A 21,428-nucleotide genomic window follows, 5' to 3' on the forward strand; every position below is an offset into this window, starting at 1 on the left:
AATCCTCATCATCACTGTGTGGAATAACCACACACTGGTGCCCTTTGTTATTATAAAGAGGTGGTTGATTATGATTTCACTTTTCTAACTTCAGTTAGTGTGTAATGTTGCTGTTTGATCATAAACAACATCTGCAAAGTTACGACGCTCAAAGTTCAAATCAAAGGGAGATATTTGCTTTTAAAGTAATCGCTTTTTAAGGACTACAACAAAACTGGTAGGAACTACACAATGAACTACACGGTTAGTGACATCACAATCCCGGTCATTTGTCAGCGTCTTCCTTCTCCGTGATCACACATTTGAGTCCTCTCAATGTAAAAGTCTTCACTACTGACTGACCCACTCTTTAAGGCCGTGTGTCCACCAAAGCGTATTTATCCCGCTGAAAACACCTAGCTATGAGCGCTTGAGAGCGTTTTGGCAGCGCAGCATTTTTTCAGTTGAGAGACGCTTTGCTTGTTATGATACGGAATATCCGCGAAAGTGTTACTAGTATCTCATTTCACACATATTTTGTTTCTGTGTTGATTCTATATTAAAATGTCGATACAATGTAACGCATTTTCTCTGGCTCTTGTTTTAAATTATTTTGTTCCAATATTATGCTTGTTGTTGTCGTCTGTTGACGTTGTACAAGCAGAATGTGGCGGTTGGTCGGTGTGGGATTAGTCCCGCCCCTCCTCCACTGTGATTGGACGGTTTTACCCAAAGTTGAACATTCTTCAACTCTCGTCGACCTGTAAAAACGCAGAACGCTCAACGCTTCAGCATGAAAAACGTTGCGCTCATGGCGTTTTAAAAACGAGGCGATCCCATTGAAAAAATACGCCAGCCGCGTTAAAAAATTACAAAAAGACAGTCTTTTGCAGCCATCTAGTGGTAAAATAATGCATGTAACTTCTGTTGCTGTTTACGGTCAGGGACTATTTTTTCCAGCGGAAGGAAGGCTTTTAGTGATTTTACTTCATGAAAGTTGCATAGATACATATTTTTTGGCTTTAATATTTGTATTGTGTGGTAACCGTTTTATAAAAGCAATAAGGTACTCGAGGCTAGTAGGCTTGGGCGGTATTGGAATTTTGATACCGTCAAACCTCCTCCCTATTTTACCGGGGTATACGGTATTACCGTGACTAATTAAAAATTATGACATAATGGGCTCAGATGGCGTCACCAAACTGTTGGCTTGTGCCTACACCGTTCAGAAACTGAATGCCAGATCAAAAAAAATAAAAAAAATAAAATCAAGCCGTGCACGTTGTGTCTGAGTCCGGCCGACGGCATTAACTGTTATTATGAGCCCGAGCCCACCATTATTCAACATAATATCTGTGTGCGTGCAACAAGCAAGAAGTGCCTTTGTAATCCGGTGACGCGTGTCCATTGATTTTTATTAATAAAACTTTTCTGCAAAGATGGAAGTTGACGATCGCCATCTCTAGTGAACGCGCCTATAGACAGAAAAGCACATCATTGATCAATCAGATTTATTTTCGTTTTGAATTGTTTCGTTTAAAGAAATTGACGATCGCCATCTCCATAGTGAACGATAGAGAGAAATGCACATCATGGATTACAGAGAGTAGGCTAGTCTATTTCTTTTCTTTTCGTTTTGTATGGTTTCGTTTACTGAAATTGATGATCGCATCTCTGTATGAACGCGCCTAGAGAGAAATGCACATCATGGATTAAATAATCAGAGTGGCCTTTTTCTTTTCGTTTTGAATTGTTTCGTTTAAAGAAATTGATGATCGGCATCTCTGTGAACGCTATAGAGAAAAATGCACATCATGGATTAATCAGAGAGTAGCCTACCCTATATTTCTTTTCGTTTTGAATTGTTTTGTTTAAAGAAATTGACGATCGCCATCTCTGAGTTTCGGTTAATTTATGAGATTTCAATGCAAGTGACCGTGGCATGCCAGCGCCCATCATGTCATGATTATATTAAATCCAGGCAATTTGGTTGATGAAAAATTTATTAAAATTAAGATACAATTTATACAAAACGAAATTCGTTTTAAAGAGGCCTTTTACAAAACGAAAATTATTGAAGTGGTCAAATCGTATGACTCCCGATGCATCCCATCTTATTTGTGCTGTTCACTTTTCATAATCAACAAAGATGGAAAAAATAACATTATAATATTTTATATTATATTTTACAAATACGAAACTTAATGCGCTTATTTAATGAACTCGAGAACAAAATGCATCCTGGCAGTTGTGAGTGGGTGGTAGTTTCGGAGATGCGACATTAGGTTAGAGGTGTTTAATCTCTCGCGGTCACCTTTTTATTGCACAATTTACAAATTGCCTCGTCAGTATTTACCGCCTCTCCCTTCTCATTCGTTTGGAACCAGAAATATTGCCAAACTGCAACCACACATAAGCATTTTTTAGGCAATAAATAAATAATATATATTATAGGCTATATAAGTGCCGGTAATGACGGTATTGAAACTGATACCGGTGCTATTTCAAGATCCCGCGGTATCCGATATTACCGTAATACCGCCCACAACCCTAGAGGCTAGTGCTGTATCGTGAATAAGTCACGGCTGAAGAGTGTTGTTAGGCACGACGCAAAGCGGAGTACCTTATTGCTTACATATATCGCATTATATTTTGCAGTTTATTCCCATATATTGTTGTTCCGTAAGTGTCATGTTTGCAGGTGGGACTCTTGCCTGATCGATCAGTGGCCGTCTGTAGGGGTTCGTCTCCTGCAAAACCTCAGCCCACAGATCCGGATCTTTCCGACGCACCAGGTACCGAGACTCGCTTTTAAACAAGGAGTTTTCATTGCACACCTACAAGAGAAGTATGCATTATAAACAGCGTTGGGGGAAATGCAGTACAAGTAACTCGAGTTACGTAATCAGATTATGTTTTCAAGTATCTAGTAAAGTAATGCATTACTTTTTAAATTTACAACAAAATATCTCAGTTACTTTTTCAAATAAGTAACACAAGTTACTTTGTTTTCCCATTTCTACTGACAGCTCTCTTGTCCCAATGTTGAGAAAAATCAAAAGTGCGTAAAGTGTGTAAACATGATGGTTATTGTAGTTCTAGACTAAATGTGAGCGTGCATTTACTCATCTCTCTTGCACAAAAAAGATTCAGTATTCCTCAAAATGAATAAAATCTGTCAAATTATGATCAGACTATGCAAACATCCATTAATTAAATATGTTAAATAAAACAAATATTTTTATGCGCTTAATCTCACTTTATTGACCAATGTACTTGCTGCTGAAGCAAAAATGACTTTATATTTTCTATGTTTTTATTGGTGGTGTTTAACTTTTTTCTTCTGTTCTCCAGAATAGCTGAAAGGTTTGTTTGAGCGGCGCCCTCTACTGAACACGCGTGAATCTGCACTTCCTTCAGCCTGAGGATTATTATTTCACTTTTGGTGTGAAAGGGTCTTTACAATTATCCAAAAATAGCACTTTTTTGTTATAAACCCCCAGACCAGGTGAGAAAAAGTAACGCAAAAGTAATGTAACGCATTACTTTTCTTAAAAAATAACTAGGTAACGCAATTAGATACTTTTTAATGGAGTAACAATATTGTAATGCATTACTTTTCAAAGTAACTTTCCCCGACACTGATTATAAAGGACATTTATCTATGCAAACAGGTTTCCTGCGGGATGGATGTGAACCTGTATGAGCTCCAGGTCACACTGTCCTCTCTCATAGGACACGAACGCCAGGTGTGGGTCTCTCTTCTCGCAGTATCGTCCCACGATGGCGCTGTCGTAGTGCAGGTTCTCTCGGAGGAAGCGCTCAGGATTGTTGTTACTGTCTATGTAGATCTTCATCAAGGCATTGTGGGTAGCAGGTTCTTCACAGCCATCCTGAACTCGAGATTCCAGCCAGGACAAGAGCAGCTTCAGGCTGGAGACAACGAGCACAGGGTCTTATTAAAGGGACACTTCACCCATTTGCATTAAGCTTTGCATTGTTAGAAACCCAGTCATACTATTGAATGGTCGTGCAACACTCTCTCATTTTCCCCTGAGACGGGAGAAATCTGTTATTTACCTCTTACACTTCCTCCTACAATGACGCAAAAATCGTCATTTTGCGTCATTGTAGGAGGAAGTGTTAGAGGGGGGGATTTCTGTTAAGACTACAGACACTAGTTTCTCATCTTTCCCAGGGTGGGGCGCGCTCACGCTACAGACCTATTACAGATCAGTGGGTGGGACTTTACTCTCTGAAACTGAAAGCAATATCCTCCATCTTGTTTGAAGCTAAGCTAACAGGCGCTGTGGAGACAGATGTAAAGTTATGACAATAGCGGAGGAGAGTGCTCAATATGATATAGAAGAAGAGGATTTCGGAAGTCTGATGCTTGAATCAGGTGTTTGTGGCTACCTTTACAAGCCGCATTATAGCGAAGAGCAGCCGAGGCAGAAGACCTGCCTGCCGCGGACGAGGAGCCCGGACTGGCTCGAGTTAGGGCGGACTGGTGGCGCCGGTGATCTCACAATGCAGCTACGAACCGCTACGAACACAGAGATAGAGTCCGTCTGCGGCAAAGAATTTCAACGATGACAATTTCTCCTGGACGAAATCTCTGAATCAGACGAGGACACGGACGTTTGTGTTGAGAACTAGTTTCGCACCGCATATGTTCTGACTGAACATCCAGGTACCATGCAATAATTCACCTTTTCGAAAGAAATACAAACGAGGAGTAATGCACTATATGAGTTCACCAACTAACTAGACATTTTGTGTGAATGTGAAATGAATTTCAAGCTCTGGTAGTAGCTAGCCTTGTAGACGGAAGAGTGATTTCTCTTATAGGCAGATATGCGCTTTCTGGATTAGTGGGAGTGGCTTGCGGAGCTGTGCAATGTGGTGCATTGTGGGAGTTGTTGTCTTTCATACAAATGCGTTCTGAAGTTATTTTTTGTCTTTTCTCGGTCACGAAGGCACCAAATTCAAAAATTATTTTACATTTCGACTACATATATGACCCACTTTAAATAAAAAACAATGTTCAAATGGGTGAAATGACCCTTTAAGAAATCAATATATTTTAATACTATATAACTGTTTAAATACTGATAATTCTATGTTAAATACATATTATTTGATGTTATATTATATTTAATATATTATAAATATTCTTAAATATCATAAATATGCAATGCATCTAATGACTTTTTACATAAACTGCTATAAAAATGTTTTAATCTTGAGAAGAGGACGGATAGGACAGGTTGTACCGGTTTCTTTTCTCCACTTCCTCCACCAGCTGGTCGGTGCTGAAATCTCCTCGTACGGCCAGGATCAGACTCTTAATGGTGTCCTCGGAGCAGTCGACGTCCAGCAGACCCCCGACCACCACCGGCAGCCGGCTGGGGTTCACCTGCACATTAGCTCTGCACAATTAATCGCAATGAAACCGCACGCCATTTGGCAAAGGCTGCGATTATTGTATGCGCAGTTTGTCAGTGCAGCGGCTGATCGGAGTAAATGCTCCATCTGAACACCAGGGGGCGTCTCACACACACACACACACACACACACACCACATATCCATCTGAACACCAGGGGGCGTCTCACACACAACATATCCATCTGAACACCAGGGGGCGTCTCACACACACACACACACACACACACACACACCACATATCCATCTGAACACCAGGGGGCGTCTCACACACAACATATCCATCTGAACACCAGGGGACATCTCACACACCACATATCCATCTGAACACCAGGGGGCGTCTCACACACAACATATCCATCTGAACACCAGGGGGCGTCTCACACACCACATATCCATCTGAACACCAGGGGGCGTCTCACACACACACACCACATATCCATCTGAACACCAGGGGGCGTCTCACACACACACACCACATATCCATCTGAACGCCAGGGGGCGTCTCACACACACACCACATATCCATCTGAACACCAGGGGGCGTCTCACACACACACCACATATCCATCTGAACACCAGGGGGCGTCTCACACACACACACCACATATCCATCTGAACACCAGGGGGCGTCTCACACACACACACCACATATCCATCTGAACACCAGGGGGCGTCTCACACACACACACCACATATCCATCTGAACACCAGGGGGCGTCTCACACACTCACACACACACAAACACCACATATCCATCTGAACACCAGGGGCCGTCTCACACACACACACCACATATCCATCTGAACACCAGGGGGCGTCTCTCTCTCACACACACACACACACACACACACACACACATCCAACTGAACACCAGGGGGCGTCTCACACACACATACACACGCCACATATCCATTTGAACACCAGAGGGCGTCTCACACACACGCCACATATCCATCTGAACACCAGAGGGCGTCTCAGACACACACACATCCAACTGAACACCAGGGGGCGTCTCACACACACACACACCACATATCCATCTGAACACCAGAGGGCGTCTCAGACACACACACATCCAACTGAACACCAGGGGGCGTCTCACACACACAAACACACGCCACATATACATTTGAACACCAGAGGGCGTCTCACACACACACACACACACGCCACATATCCATCTGAACACCAGAGGGCGTCTCACACACACACACACACACGCCACATATCCATCTGAACACCAGAGGGCGTCTCACACACATACACACACGCCACATATCCATCTGAACACCAGAGGGCGTCTCACACACATACACACACGCCGCCACATATGCCCTGCCGCAGAAGTACGATAACAAACATCATTCCAGGAAAGCTGAATAAACAGAAGATTGAAACACTTTGTTTGATTAAACAAGATTAATAAACACTCGACTGCCTTATTCTGTGTAAGAAGCACATCATCTCACAGAAGCATGAGCTCAACCGTCGTCATGAAGTGAGTTTGGAGGAAAAGCATGTTATTAAATGTTGTCTTTTGTTGGACAAAAGGTTCATAAATACTTCTTGTGTTTGGAAAGATGATCTTTTTCAAATGCACGTTATAAATGACTCAAACTCACAGTGCTTTCAGAGTGAGCAGCGTTTACAGAGCCGATCATCACTGACACCCCGTGCATGACAAATAATCACAGCCTTTGCAATTTCAAAATCGTGATAAGCCAAATCGGTTTAAGCGTGATTCTATGTGGATATCTCAGATACACGATTCACTGGCGTGTTTGTGTTTGTTGCGTTCAGGACTTTGGCTGTACCTTCTGCACGTAGATCTCGATGTATTTCTGCAGGCTGTTGCGGTACAGGTACAGAACCAGATCGTGGACGAAATCGAAGCGGTCGCACACGATGATGAGAGGAAGCTGATCTGTGAGCTTGGCTTCCTGTGCAACGACACGACAGAAACACACTTCAAAACCTGCTTACAAATACAAATCAATATCATTGCCTTCCTGTGCTTTACTGCATTTCCACTGTCACGCAGAATTATCATGAATTGATGCAGTCACAGCAGTGAGAGACAATGCTTATAATAAAAGAGCAATGCATAATGGGGAAAAATAGCTAGTGTTATTTATTAAATTATATTGTAAATGTAAGCAAATGTTGAATGATTTGCTATTGTCATTAATTAAATTCATTTAATTAATTAAATTCATTTAATTAATTTAAACTGTTAATAATTAAATTAGAAAATGTAAATGTAAGCAAATGTTGAATGTTTATTTTATTGTTATTATTCCAATCATTTCAATCAATTAAAAATACATTAATTGAATAAAAAATGTAAATGTAAGCTAATGTTGAATGTTTATTTTATTGTTATTAATTCAGTTTTATTCAATTAATTCATTTAGTTAAAATAAACATATTAAACAAATAAAGTAAGCTAATGATGAATGTTTATTTCATTGTTATTAATTCAATTAATTAAAATAAATTGTTAATATTTACTTTAAAAATTGTAAATGTAAGGTAATGTTGAATGTTTATTTTATTATTAATTAAATTAGAAAAATAAATTGTTAATTAAATTCAAGAATGTAAATGTAAGCTAATAATACATGTTTATTTTATTATTATTAATTAAATAAATTAAAATAAATTAATATTTATTTAAAAAATTGTAAATGTAAGATAATGTTGAATGTTTATTTTATTGGAATTAATTCAATTAAATTCATCCAATTAATTAAAATAAATTGTTAATTAAATTTAAAAAATGTAAATGTAAGGTAATGTTGAATGTTTATTTTGTTGTTATTAATAAATCAATTAATTAGAATAAATTGTTAATTATTTGAATTAAAAAATGTAAATGTAAGTTTATGTTTCTTTGTTTTTATTTATAGTGTAATCATTATTTTTATTACCATACCTGTGAAATTTCTTCTGTCACTGTTTTGATCATCTGAATGAATGCTTTTGTTAATATTGTGTAAAATAATTGTCATTTAAAGGCTCATATCTGAAGACTGAGCCCTGAACTGTATTTTCTTGAACTCGATGAGCATGTTTCTCTGTCCTGTACCTTGAGGAAGTTCTTGACGCGCTCGGCGTCGTAGCAGTTGCTCTCTCGACAGATGCGCTCCACCTCTTTGATCTGGCCCGTCTTACACGCCGCCTGAACGTATTTGAAATGCACATCTGGGTCTTGACTGAAGTTCACGATAGATCCCAGAAAATAAAACAGGCCTGAAAGAGACAGAAGAATATTTCACCAAAACAACCTCAACCCTTTGGCGTCTCCTACAGTAGATTTACATGCATCCAAGGTCAAAAAACACTTGAATTTCCTCATAATATCCACTTCAGTATCAGCTCTCTTCTCACAGTGTCTGAAACAGTTTGATAAAGGATTCAGTCTAGAGGTCCACAAGGAGCACTCGAGCACCCGAGGACCAGTACGGGTTCGGCTCTATATTTTAAATGGTCAGCCGGGTCGGGTTTAACATTGTGTGTAATTCCCGAGTGGATCGGATTCGGAGAACACCCGGCCGTGATCAGAGTCAGCACTGCTTGTCTGTTTTTTGTAACTTGCAACTTGTAAAATTAGGATAAGAAAAGTTTGAGCCTGGAAATATGGTTAATAAACACACAAATTGCGTTAAAGGGGCGGTTGAAAATGATTTCACTTTTCTAACTTTAGTTAGTGTGTAATGTTGCTGTTTGAGCATTAACAACATCTGCAAAGTTACGACGCTCAAAGTTCAGAGCAAAGGGAGATATTTGCTTTTACAGAAATCGCTTTTTAAGGACTACAACAAACGGCTGGTAGGGACTACAACGAGCTTCTTCACGGGTTAGTGACATCACAAACCCTAAAATTTACATAAACCCCGCCCTCTGAACACGATTTATAGATTATCAAGACAGAATATGCTAATCAATGATTAGAAGATAACTACACATAAGCTACATAAATTCATCAACTAACATTCAGAAATGTCCTGTTGCTTCTACATGTTGTCACTTCTTCTTGAGTCTCTCCATCTTTCTGACTTTGGTTTGAACATAAAAGGCTAAAAGTTTTTGAAATGTTCAGTGCATGTGTGTGTGAGGTAAAAGGACACAAGCTGTTGAAGCTCCGCCCCCTGTGCCCAGAGCAGCAGCTCATTTGCATTTAAAGGAACAGACACAAGAACGGTTTTTGCTCACCCTCAAAAAGTGACAAGTTTAACATGCTATATAAAAATTTTGAGCTAAAACTTCACACACACACTCTGGGGACATCAGAGACTTATTTTACATCTTGTGAAAAGAGCATTATAGGACCACTTTAAAAAGCTCTTCATGTTGCTCCAGCTAACGCGAACATGCATTCTCAAGTGCGTCATGTTCGTATGACAACCAGAGCTTCTGCAGTGACACATGACTTTACCAATTGACGATTGGCTCTTTTACTTAAAAGGCGGGACTTATTCCGCCAAGCCGCGCTTTACACTTTCTCCCATTTTTAGAGGAATATGAATGAACCGTCTTGTTTAATCTTAAAGTTTTGGTGGTCAGACTCGGCGCAGAGATGATAGCACATAAATAATGCTAACGTCAGCGGCCATGTATATAGATTGGCCACGAGCAATCATCAAAGTATTATGCGAGTTAACTAGAGTCGAAATGCACATCTGCAAAGTCGCATTTGTCATCCGTCACGTCACATCAAGTGGACTTTTGAAGCTGAAATAATGAGTGGATTAACTTGGAATAACGAGAAGAATAACATGGATAGAACTTGTTAATTGCAATTTAGTGAGGAATATGTGACCATCTTTGTCTTCTTTCCACCGGGTTCGGGTCCAGCTTTCAAATAATAGACGGGTCCGGGTCGATTATGAATTTTTGGACCCGTGTAGACCTCTAATTCAGTTTCTCTAAGCCCCGCCTTTCTGAGAGCTGCTCTGCTCTGATTGGTCAGATGGCCCAGTCTGTTGTGATTGGTCAGAATCCAAACGGATCAGCTCTTGATCACAGTGATACGAACAGTAATGATGGCGTGGGTTTTACCGTATCAATCTCATCAAAGTGGATTTGCTTTGACAACAACACGAACCAAACTCTTCCAGTCTCAGATAAACTACAGTGTTTGAAGGCGGAGCTAAGAGACGCTGCTCAGCCAATCAAGACCAGAGGATGGCATTATGCAAATTAGCTACAAAACTAGACAGATTCAGCAGAAAGTGAGACTGAATTACTGACGACTCGTTTCAGTTCAGAATCACGTCTTTATTTTAGGAGACAAAAACTCTATTTATCTGCGCTGAAACTATGCAGAGCTTTTACATTCACACACAGCTCTATTACACACTACATGAAAGGTCAAATCTGAAAACGCATAATAGAGGCACTTTAAATACAGTTTATGAGCGTCTCACCCTCGTAACTCTTAAAGGACTCGAAGAGCTCCACCAGTGTTTGCGTGCCCAGCTGCTCGTGGTACTTGGTCGCGACCTGAACGCTCAGCTGCAGGTTCTGACGCAGGTTTGCCGCCAGCATGGCTCTCAGACACTCAACGGAGTCGCCGACAGACAGAGAGCCGAAGAAATTCACCAACCACTGAGAGAATCAGAGGAAAAACAATGTTTAATACTACTCTGACAGACAAAAATGTTTTTTTTTAGCTCAAAGTGTGCAGACACACACATGAATACACACACTCACACACACATATGCGCACACACACACGCACACGCTCTCACACACACACACACACTCACACACACTCGCGCACACACACTCACGCACACACATTCACGCACACACATTCACGCACACACACACACTCACTCACACACACTCATACATACACACTCACACACACACACACACACACACTCACTCACTCACTCACACACTCACTCACTCACTCACTCACACACACACACTCAATCTCTCACTCTCTCTCACTCACACACTCATACACTCACTCACTCACACACTCACACACTCACACACACTCAATCTCTCACTCTCTCTCACTCACACACTCACTCACACAAACACACACACACACACACTCACTCACACATTTACACACACACACATACACACACACACACACACACACACACACACACACACACACACACTCACTCACACACACACTCACAATCACTCACTCACTCATTCACTCACTCATTCACTCACTCACTCACTCACTCACTCACTCTCTCTCTCTCACTCACTCAATCTCACACACACACACACACACACACACACACGCTCATACTTAATTGATCTCTCACTCTCTCTCTCACCCACCTCCATCTACTCACACACACACACACACACACAAACACACACACACACACACACACACACACACACACACACACACACACACACACACACACACACACTCACACTTACTCACTCGATCTCTCACGCACTCTCTCACTCACTCACTCACTCACTCACTCACTCACTCACTCACTCACTCACTCACTCACTCACACACACACTCTCTCACACTCACGCACCTCTGGGTTGAGCAGGTGTGTGTGTACGATGGCTCGTTTGATGTCGTAGGGGTCGGTGTAATGCTCCAGCGCTCTCTGCAGTAAACCAGCCTTCTCACACAGCTGAGCGATGTGAGCGCGGTCGTAGTGTGTGAACATCTGATTCCCCAGGATCGCATCTGCCACCTGCACACACACAGCAGGCTCAGAGACGCACGCAGCGCAAGGCTAGAAGTCTTGATGTGATGTTTTCAGTTTGCGACATCAAATCCTCCTGGGAATCTTACTAACAAGTTCAGAAGTCGATATTATGATGTGATGTGCATTTGGATAATCAAGATGGCCAAAATACATCACATTTCTCTCTCACTTACTGAAACCTGTGTGTTCTTACAACCCTGTTAAAGAGATAAGCTAGGATAAAACAGCTAAATTAACATCTTTAAGCTAAACCTTTATCAACAAAACCCTAAAACACAAACCGAACATTTTCTTAATCCTGACCGATTTTTTAATTTTTAATTTACATGGTCCATTCTCTGCAGTGTTACTATTTTTAACTTTTAAAAATCATTTTCATTAACTGAAATAAAGCTGAAATTAAAGAAAAATGTTAATATAAATATTAAATTAAATTAAAAATGTTGCATTGGAAACTAACTCAAATAAATAAGTTTAAGTACTAAAATTACTATAAAAAACTGAAATAAAAATAAAGCTGAATAGACAAAACTAATAAAAATGGCAAAAGCACATAACAAAACATTAAAACAAACTAAAATTAAAATTATTAATTATTAATATATATGAATAAATACTACTAAAATAACATTGGTTCTTAGATGGTCCAAGTTTTTTTTTAATTACAACTGAAAATATAAATAATATAAAAATATAAAAGTATCACATTATTCTGATATTGTGCTCACTCATCTTGTATAAATATGCTAATTCTGACATGACGGCAGCGTTAGCTTCACCTGAGGGGCGTGGATGAGATTCATCTCCAGGAGGCGTGTCTGAAGAGGCCCCTCCTCCACTCTGTTGTTCTTCAGAACGTCCAATAGGAATGAAGTACACTGCTGCACTAGAGGACCCTCCATGAAGACATCAACCACCTGACACACACACATATACAGTCAAACCTAAATGTATTCAGACACCTTCAACCATCTCACATTATCACAGTTTGTTTGCTATAGCCCTATTCGGACTGGATTAACTTTACCAGGGTAGATGGAGTGTAATTTTACCACAGGACGTCTGTAATATTAATGGCCATTTCGCACAGGATAAGAGATCTCAGTAAAACTAGCAGAAGTGGGAGAGTAACTTGATTTACGCATCGCTGTTACCCTCCTGCTTATGTGTGTATTACGCTGCTTCCCGACATCACGTGCGCAAACACATATAACCTATATTTATACATATAAAACTGTTATGTCCGGTCGAACGATGTATTAATTAACTTCAGATTGGATTGTGTTGGTAATAGGCACTTACCTAAAGCTAAAAGATGCCTCTAACAAGTGCGTTCGATCTTCTCTCTGATCTGAATGGTGTGTGTAAAACACTTGAGTTTTGCCACAGACTCGTCCCAGCGACTAGAATGCAACTGAATGCCTTTGCAAGCGTCTCCATACTTGAAAAACTACTTTTAAACAGGAAATTATGAAATATTAACGTACATATTTACAGCGGGTCTATTCGCACGGGATTAGTATTACCTGAGGTCATTTTTTCGGACCTTTTTACTGAAGGTAAAAGCCGCCATAATCTTTACTGACATTGTCCGTCATGATACTGAGATGCACATTCGGACGGGACTAATATCACAGAGAAGCTCTGGTAATTATTACTCTACCCCTCCTCTCTATGCTAAACTAGTCCTGTCTATGTTAAACACACCTGACCTGCACCCACTAGTAAAAAAAATATAAAAAATTATATCAGGTGACAGAATAATTTCTGGTTTGACTGTGTTAGATGAGCGTCGTCACAGCATGGAGGACAGTGAAACTGGGTATTTCTAAGAAGCACCGATTGGATTGAGCTCTAGAAACAACTGAAACGGCCGAGTGAGTGGGTTTGTTACCTGGCTGATGTTGACCAGCGGCTCTTCGTCCTGAACCAGCATCTGAGCAAACTGAAGCCCCTGATCAGGACCGGATCTCATCACACTCCTCAACAACATCACCCAGTCTGGAGAATATCCCATCTGCCCCGAAAAAACACCACAGGTCAATCACACCAGAGCAGAGACACAGATCATGATGGAATCATGCCTCTATTATGCTTTTTGGGATGTAGTGTGTAATAGAGCTGTGTGTGAATGTAAAAGCTCTGCATAGTTTCAGTTGCAGATAAATAGAGTTTTTGATTCTGAACTGAAACGAGTCGTTAGTAATTCAGTCTCACTTCCTGCTGAACCTGCGTAGGTTTGTAACTAATTTGCATAATGCCAGCCTCTGGTCTTGATTGGCTGAGCAGCGTCTCTTAGCTCCGCCCTCAAACACTGTAGTTTATCTGAGACTGGAAGAGTTTGGATTGTGTTGTTCATGTCGAGAAGACGCTGTTTTCTGCTGACAAAGCAAATCCACTTTGATGAGATTGATACGGTAAAACCAACGCCATCCTTACTGTTCGTATCACTGTGATCAAGAGCTGAGATTCAGATATGATAATGAGTATTTGGGTTTCCAACCAATCACAGCAGACTGGGCCATCTGACCAATCAGAGCAGAGCAGCTCTCAGAGAGGCGGGGCTTAGAGAGACTGAATTCTTGGTCGAACCGTTTCAGACACTATGAGAAAAGAGCTGATGCTGCAGTGGAGATTATGAGGAAATTAAAGTGTTTTTTGACCTTGGATGCATGTAAACCAGTTTTGGGAAACTCCAAAACAAAATAAGAAACCTTTAAAAATAGCATAATAGGGGCCCTTTAGAAGAAAGCTGGTACCTTCTTAGCATAGAGGACTATCTTCTGGAATTGACCGGTCTCAGCAAAGCACTGAATGACTTTAGCAGGAACATTCGCACGGAGATAAACGCTGAGGGCCAGAGTGATGTCAGTGGCCTTCACCAGATCGCCCAACTCTTCCGAGCACTCCAGCTGCAGGGCATCATGGGAAAAAAATTACAGACAGATAGATAGATAGATAGATAGATAGATAGATAGATAGATAGATAGATAGATAGATAGATAGATAGATAGATAGATAGATCTTAAGCACATTAATTTAGATTTCACTTTAAGTCAAAATAACAAAGCTTATTGTAAAAAATAAATCATTTTAAATATTAATATAATTTTATACAAAAACGATATGTTTCTGTGGTGGGTGGCTCTAAAAGCTAACTTACTTTTAAACTTACTGTCTAAACTTAACTTTCGTTTTCACAAATTTCCATAAATGCACAAATATACTGAAATAATATTATAAAAAAATAATTTATAAGTAACAAGTGAGAAAAGTGAATCGTAACAGCACACCTTCTCTCCCTTGAGCCACTTCTCCAGGAGCTGCTTGCGTCCCTGTTGCAGCACCGGCCTGCAGAGCTCCACCGACTCCAGCTTATTCAGCTGCCCGCGGTCCAACAGAACCCCGAAATACTGCAGGAGCGGAGACGCCTGGGTGCCCTGCGCCGGGACCGCCTGGAACCTGCGGATGGTGTCCGCCGTACGCAAGACTCCCTGAGCGTTCAGTCGTACACAGAGAGAGAGAGCATTCAGAGATGACAGCAAACATTTGTGTTGAAAGTGACTGAGTGTGTTTTGAGATCTATAGGCCCTATCATACACCCGGAGCAATGCAGCGCCAAGCGCGACGCAAGTGTGTTTTGCTAGTTTCAGCCCGACGCAGTTATCATTTTCACGACCTGCGCCATGTTAGTTAAATAGCAAATGCATTTGCGCCCATCTGTGCGCCCATGGGCTGCTGGTCTGAGAACGAGGTGTGTGTTCTGGCGCATTGTTGGAGCGTTGCTATTTTGAGGAACTGAAATAGACTGAGCCATTGATCATCTGAAACCTGATCTAAAGTCGATGGCGCGATAATTTTTTTGTTATTTAAAGAGCGAGTTAGTAATGTGCGCCTATAGACGGGTCCAATACGTGTGTACACTTTGCTTATTATACACGCACTCTGCTTATTACACACACACTCTGCTTATTACACACACACAGGACGCAAAGCAGCACACAAAGTATTGTAAAATACTTTTTAAAAAAATCATGGAAAAGATTAATATTGTGTACATAAAGATATGGTGGAATTCGGCTTGTCCTGTAGATGGTCTGCTTGTGCTTTAACCTCACGCACAAGCAGATCCGTTTCCTCGCTAGAGACGCGTTCAGTCTTTCCATTTGCAAATTACGTCATGTAAATAGCGAATCCGCCATGGCGTGAGCGCAACTGGCTTTTAAGAGAATGGCAGATGAGACATGTTGGTTTATTGCACGTTACACCCAAAACACACCCATTCCTCATTAAGAGAATAGGGACAACCCCTTTAGATCATGCGCCGGGAGCGCGCACATTTTTCCCGTCGTTAAACTGGCAAAAGTGGATTCGGACGCGCCTTAAGTGCACTTGCCCCCTGCGCTTTAGACCATGCGCTTAGATCGTTAACATAGGGCCCCTATATGCGTTTTACACATAGACTGTAAAAAAAATATTAAGAGGTGACGTGACGCTAACAGACAGCAGACAAATGGCTAGTAGTGACAGCAGCCGCAATCCACCTGTCAAACAAGTGGCCACGCCTTTAATTATGCAGAACTTTAAGGCTTAATTTAATTTAAACTGACGAGTTATAAAAAATCCACCCCCCTCACAGTTGTCATGAAGGGCAGAATTTGCTATTTAGACCAAACCACTTTTTGTACCAGGCTGTAAACATATTTTTTTCCGCTATAAAGTTGCCCATTTTAACATGGGGCTCTATGGGATTGACTCTCTTTTGCAGCCTGTCTCTAGTGGCCAGTCGATGAATTGCAGTTTAAGTCACTTCAGTGTTGGATTCAAGAGAGACAGGAAGGTTGCCGCTTGGTTTTACCTTGGGAGCCGATGCAGCGACTTTGGCCGCCTCCGTGTAGCTGCCCTGTGAGAAGAGTGTGTTGAACTTGTGTGTCAACAGCTCCTCGGCTCCGGGAAGATCACTGCGTAACGCCATCCGTAACGCCAGCTCGGGATTCTGCAGCACACTAGTCACGTAATTTACAATGTTCTCCTCCTCAACACACACCGACAGGACCTAAAAGCACACACACACACACACACACACATACACACACATGTGGAATAACCAGACAGAAAAGGGTTTCCAGAACATGAAACTTCTGGACAGACTAGGCTGAAAATCTAAACTAATTGTCATTTTAATTTAAAAGGTGTTTTTTGGATTATTAACCCTCTGGGGTCTGAGCTGTTTTTGGGGCCCTTGAGATGTTCTGACATGCCCTGACATTTGTGCTTTTTTCAGTTGCTTATAAACATATTAATGGCAAAGGTGTAAATTCACTCTATAAAGCACAAACAGGGCTACCATAATATGTGAGCCACGTGTATGTACATGTTTTCATTTTTGAGAGAATAATGTTTATGCATGGTTATTGAAAAAACTAAAAACTAAAATTTCTGAAATAAGGCCACAAAACACATAGTAAATATGTGTCAATAAGACTTTTGAATAATGGATGTCCTCGCCTAGTGTTTTTTCTTCAAAATCATGTGAAAATAGTCTTGCTTTATCGTTCACATAAAACCATACATTGATTTAAATTGATGTAAAACAGGTTTTGCTTGGAAAGCCAATATGCGAGGAGGCGTGAACGAGGAGTGGTTTACAACTTAGAACACCCACTCTGCATAATGATGAGCTATTCACACAGGTGTGAAACTGGCTGAGCCACAATGCAAGGACAAAGGATATTTAGAAGAAGACTTATATTGACCATTTAAGATTTTGCTTACATCTATCTTGTAAATATGTTTTGCCATTTTATTAAAAAGGTTACAATTACAACAATATTACAATTTCAACAATATGTCAAGTGTACTCTTTCTTTGTAAAAAAAGAAAATGATTATAGGCCTACATTTTATCTATGTATTCATTACTTTCATATTTCGCCTGACTGTAACGTTGTTTTCATGAAATATTAGGGCATATTGTTAATTTGCAGTTTAATACGTTGCTTATACAAATAGCCTACATTTTATTTCAACATATTTCAGTCGATTTTTACTCATCTCAGTATAGCAATACAGTTTGCTGAAACATCATCATTCATTCACACACGCGATTTAAATTTAAACTGTCTTTGCCAGCTGTGGTAAACAGCGCGCATCTCTGCCGTTCATTCATTCATAAACAGAAACCCACGTGAAGAAATTCACGTGAGAAGGAAAAAAACGTACTAGTATTCCTCAGCTCGCTCCTCGATATACCCGCACTTCTGGGGGACATTTTCCATTATTATTCCTCACAGCTGCAAGACGGTGTAAACAAGTAATGATCTGAATAAACTTGTGTTTTCTCGCGCTGATATGGGGGCGTTCACAGGATTGCGCGGATTGCCTCAGTCATTTGCGTTTGAATAGCGCGCGCTCTCCGTGGGCGGAGTCACATTACATCTGAATTAGATGTAATTAGCTCGACTGGAATCGCTCTCTTTTAATACAGATTTCACAAGATGAGAATATTTGTTTTTTATATAAATTACTTCATTAAAAAGAAGAGAATTCAAGCTTCATGCCTGTGTGACTGTATGCCTGTTTGACTGAGTATTCGCTGAGTTATTGTTCATTTTCGGACGCGTTTCAGAATGGACTACACTGGCAGAGAGAAGGCAGAACTCGCTTCGTGTTTATTTTTCTTTTTTTGGCAAAAAGCACAGCACTTTGTTTTTATTGTGAGTATACACAAAAATAATACACATTTAACAGAATCGATTGATGTATGAAACTTGTTTTGTAAAATCAAATTCAAAAGAGTATTTCGGGTCTCAATTCAACTCATAAGGAAAAAAGCGAGCAGATCACGCCGGCGTGATCTCCGACCTCTGAGGGTTAAAGGTGCAGTAAAGTGGATCAGACCGAGCACCACAACAAACTTGTAGCCAATCAGCAGTAGGGGGCGTATCCACTCATGATGGGGGAGGTGAGAGAGAGAGCCAATCTGCAGTAGGGGGTGTGTCCACTCATGATGGGGGAGGTGAGAGAGAGAGCCAATCAGCAGTAGGGGGCGTGTCCACTCATGATGGGGGAGGTGAGAGAGAGAGAGCCAATCAGCAGTAGGGGGTGTGTCCACTCATGATGGTGGAGGTGAGAGAGCGAGCCAATCAGCAGTAGGGGGCGTGTCCACTCATGATGGGGGAGTTGAGAGAGAGAGAGAGAGAGAGAGAGAGCCAATCAGCAGTAGTGGGTGTGCCCACTTGTGATGGGGGAGGTGAGAGAGCGAGCCAATCAGCAGTAGGGGGGGTGTCCACTCATGATGGGGAGGTGTGAGAGAGGACCAATCAGCAGTAGGGGACGTGTCCATTCATGATGGGGGAGGTGAGAAAGAGCCAATCAGCAGTAGGGGGTGTGTCCATTCATGATGGGCAGGTGAGAGAGAGAGCCAATCAGCAGTAGGGGGTGTGTCCATTCATGATGGGGGAGGTGAGAGAGCCAATCAACAGTTTGGGGTGTGTCCATTAATAATGGGGGAGGTGAGAGAGAGAGTCAATCAGTAATAGGGCGCGTGTCCACTCATGATGGGGGAGGTGAGAGAGAGAGGGAGAGCCAATCAGCAGTAGGGGGTGTGTCCATTCATGATAGGGGAGGTGAGAGAGCCAATCAGCAGTTGGGGGTGTGTCCACTCATAATGGGGGAGGTGAGAGAGAGAGCCAATCAGTAATAGGGCGCATGTCCACTCATGATGGGGGAGGTGAGAGAGAGAGGGAGAGCCAATCAGCAGTAGGGGGTGTGTCCATTCATGATAGGGGAGGTGAGAGAGCCAATCAGCAGTTGGGGGTGTGTCCACTCATAATGGGGGAGGTGAGAGAGAGAGCCAATCAGTAATAGGGCGCATGTCCACTCATGATGGGGGAGGTGAGAGAGAGAGGGAGAGCCAATCAGCAGTAGGGGGTGTGTCCATTCATGATAGGGGAGGTGAGAGAGCCAATCAGCAGTTGGGGGTGTGTCCACTCATAATGGGGGAGGTGAGAGAGAGAGCCAATCAGTAATAGGGCGCATGTCCACTCATGATGGTGGAGGTGAGAGAGAGGGAGAGCCAATCAGCAGTAGGAGATTGGGAGAGGAGAGAGAATGAGTTGAGCAAGAGGGAGATTTGAAGAAAGACTGCAGAAAGAGAGATGGCTGAGAGAGACATTACACAAGAGAAAAGGTCTGAGGAATATCTCTGGAGAAAGAAGGGTTGTTATCAGGCTAGAGCTTCAGGACCCGCATTAATATTAGAAAAGCTTTCCACCGCCGGAGAGACTTAAGCGGGAAGGCGTGAAAACAGACACTGATTATTTTGCTTCGCTTCTGCTACGATAAAAGAGACACTCTTTCATTACTGGGGGGGGGGGGGTGTATTCGTTTGGGTTGATTTCAAATATCAACAGTGTTTGATTTTGAGAAATCGCATACTGCACCTTTAAGTGAAGAGAAAGTGGCAACTATTCGAATCGAATCCATAACCTCTGGGTTACCAGTCTGACTCTCTAACCATTAGGCCACGATTGCCCACATTTAACATAATTATATTTACATTTTAATTATATTTATTAAGTTAGATAGATAGATAGATAGATAGATAGATAGATAGATAGATAGATAGATAGATAGATAGATAGATAGATAGATAGATAGATAGATAGATAGATAGATAGATAGATAGATAGATAGATAGATAGATAGATAGATAGATAGATAGATTAGATAAATGTGTAATGTGAGACGACTACAAGAGCATGTTTGAGTGTTTATGTTTCTTTTTCAACCCATTATTTTCAGTGTTGCATTCTGCAGTCACACAAACAGTGAGTGAGAGGTGGTGTGTGTGTGAGTGCCGATGTGTGTGTACCTGCCCCTTCTTATTAACCCCGATGATCCCAGACGTGCTCTCATGACTCGCCGTGACGAATATAGTTTCAGCGCTGATGCGGTTCATGTATATACACACACCCGACTCCAGATCATACATGTGAAAGTAGCCGTATTTGGTGATGAGGTAGATGACGCCGTGCTTCAGACCGATCTGAGAGAAAACACAGGATAGGCGTGAGGTGAACGTGTGCTGGTTAATTACACATGTGATCAGGTAATAGTGTTTAAGGATTTAACCTGCATGGCTACAGGAAAGTCTGTCTGTGCTTCAGGAGGGAAGAACACATCCACTGCTTTCTTAGTGAACGGCTGGTTCCCAGTCTGAGGCTGACCGACCTCGATGATGTGCAGCTGGAGAACACAAACACATGCAAACAGTCCCGTACAAAA

General features: G+C 41.5%; 1 protein-coding gene across 3 annotated transcripts in view; it reads right to left on the bottom strand.

The window, feature by feature from the left end:
* Nucleotides 1–21,428, bottom strand: part of cltcl1 (clathrin, heavy chain-like 1) — a 57,633-nt gene that overhangs the window by 19,062 nt on the left and 17,143 nt on the right. For 2 of the 3 annotated variants that reach the window (XM_081349131.1, XM_081349129.1), the window contains exons 5-18: nt 21,276–21,389; nt 21,016–21,189; nt 17,000–17,197; nt 15,435–15,635; nt 14,901–15,053; nt 14,036–14,158; nt 12,921–13,058; nt 11,962–12,126; nt 10,858–11,038; nt 8,517–8,680; nt 7,243–7,368; nt 5,256–5,398; nt 3,678–3,912; nt 2,694–2,816 (exon numbers count right to left, since the gene is read on the bottom strand). In XM_081349131.1, the coding sequence (XP_081205257.1) occupies nt 2,694–2,816; nt 3,678–3,912; nt 5,256–5,398; nt 7,243–7,368; nt 8,517–8,680; nt 10,858–11,038; nt 11,962–12,126; nt 12,921–13,058; nt 14,036–14,158; nt 14,901–15,053; nt 15,435–15,635; nt 17,000–17,197; nt 21,016–21,189; nt 21,276–21,389 (2,238 nt within the window). The remainder of the gene's footprint in view (nt 1–2,693; nt 2,817–3,677; nt 3,913–5,255; nt 5,399–7,242; nt 7,369–8,516; nt 8,681–10,857; nt 11,039–11,961; nt 12,127–12,920; nt 13,059–14,035; nt 14,159–14,900; nt 15,054–15,434; nt 15,636–16,999; nt 17,198–21,015; nt 21,190–21,275; nt 21,390–21,428) is intronic. The other variant, XM_081349130.1, reaches the window with a different exon arrangement.

This window comes from Scardinius erythrophthalmus, assembly GCF_964197995.2.
Source record: "Scardinius erythrophthalmus genome assembly, chromosome: 20".
NCBI classification, from domain to species: Eukaryota; Metazoa; Chordata; class Actinopteri; order Cypriniformes; family Leuciscidae; genus Scardinius; species Scardinius erythrophthalmus.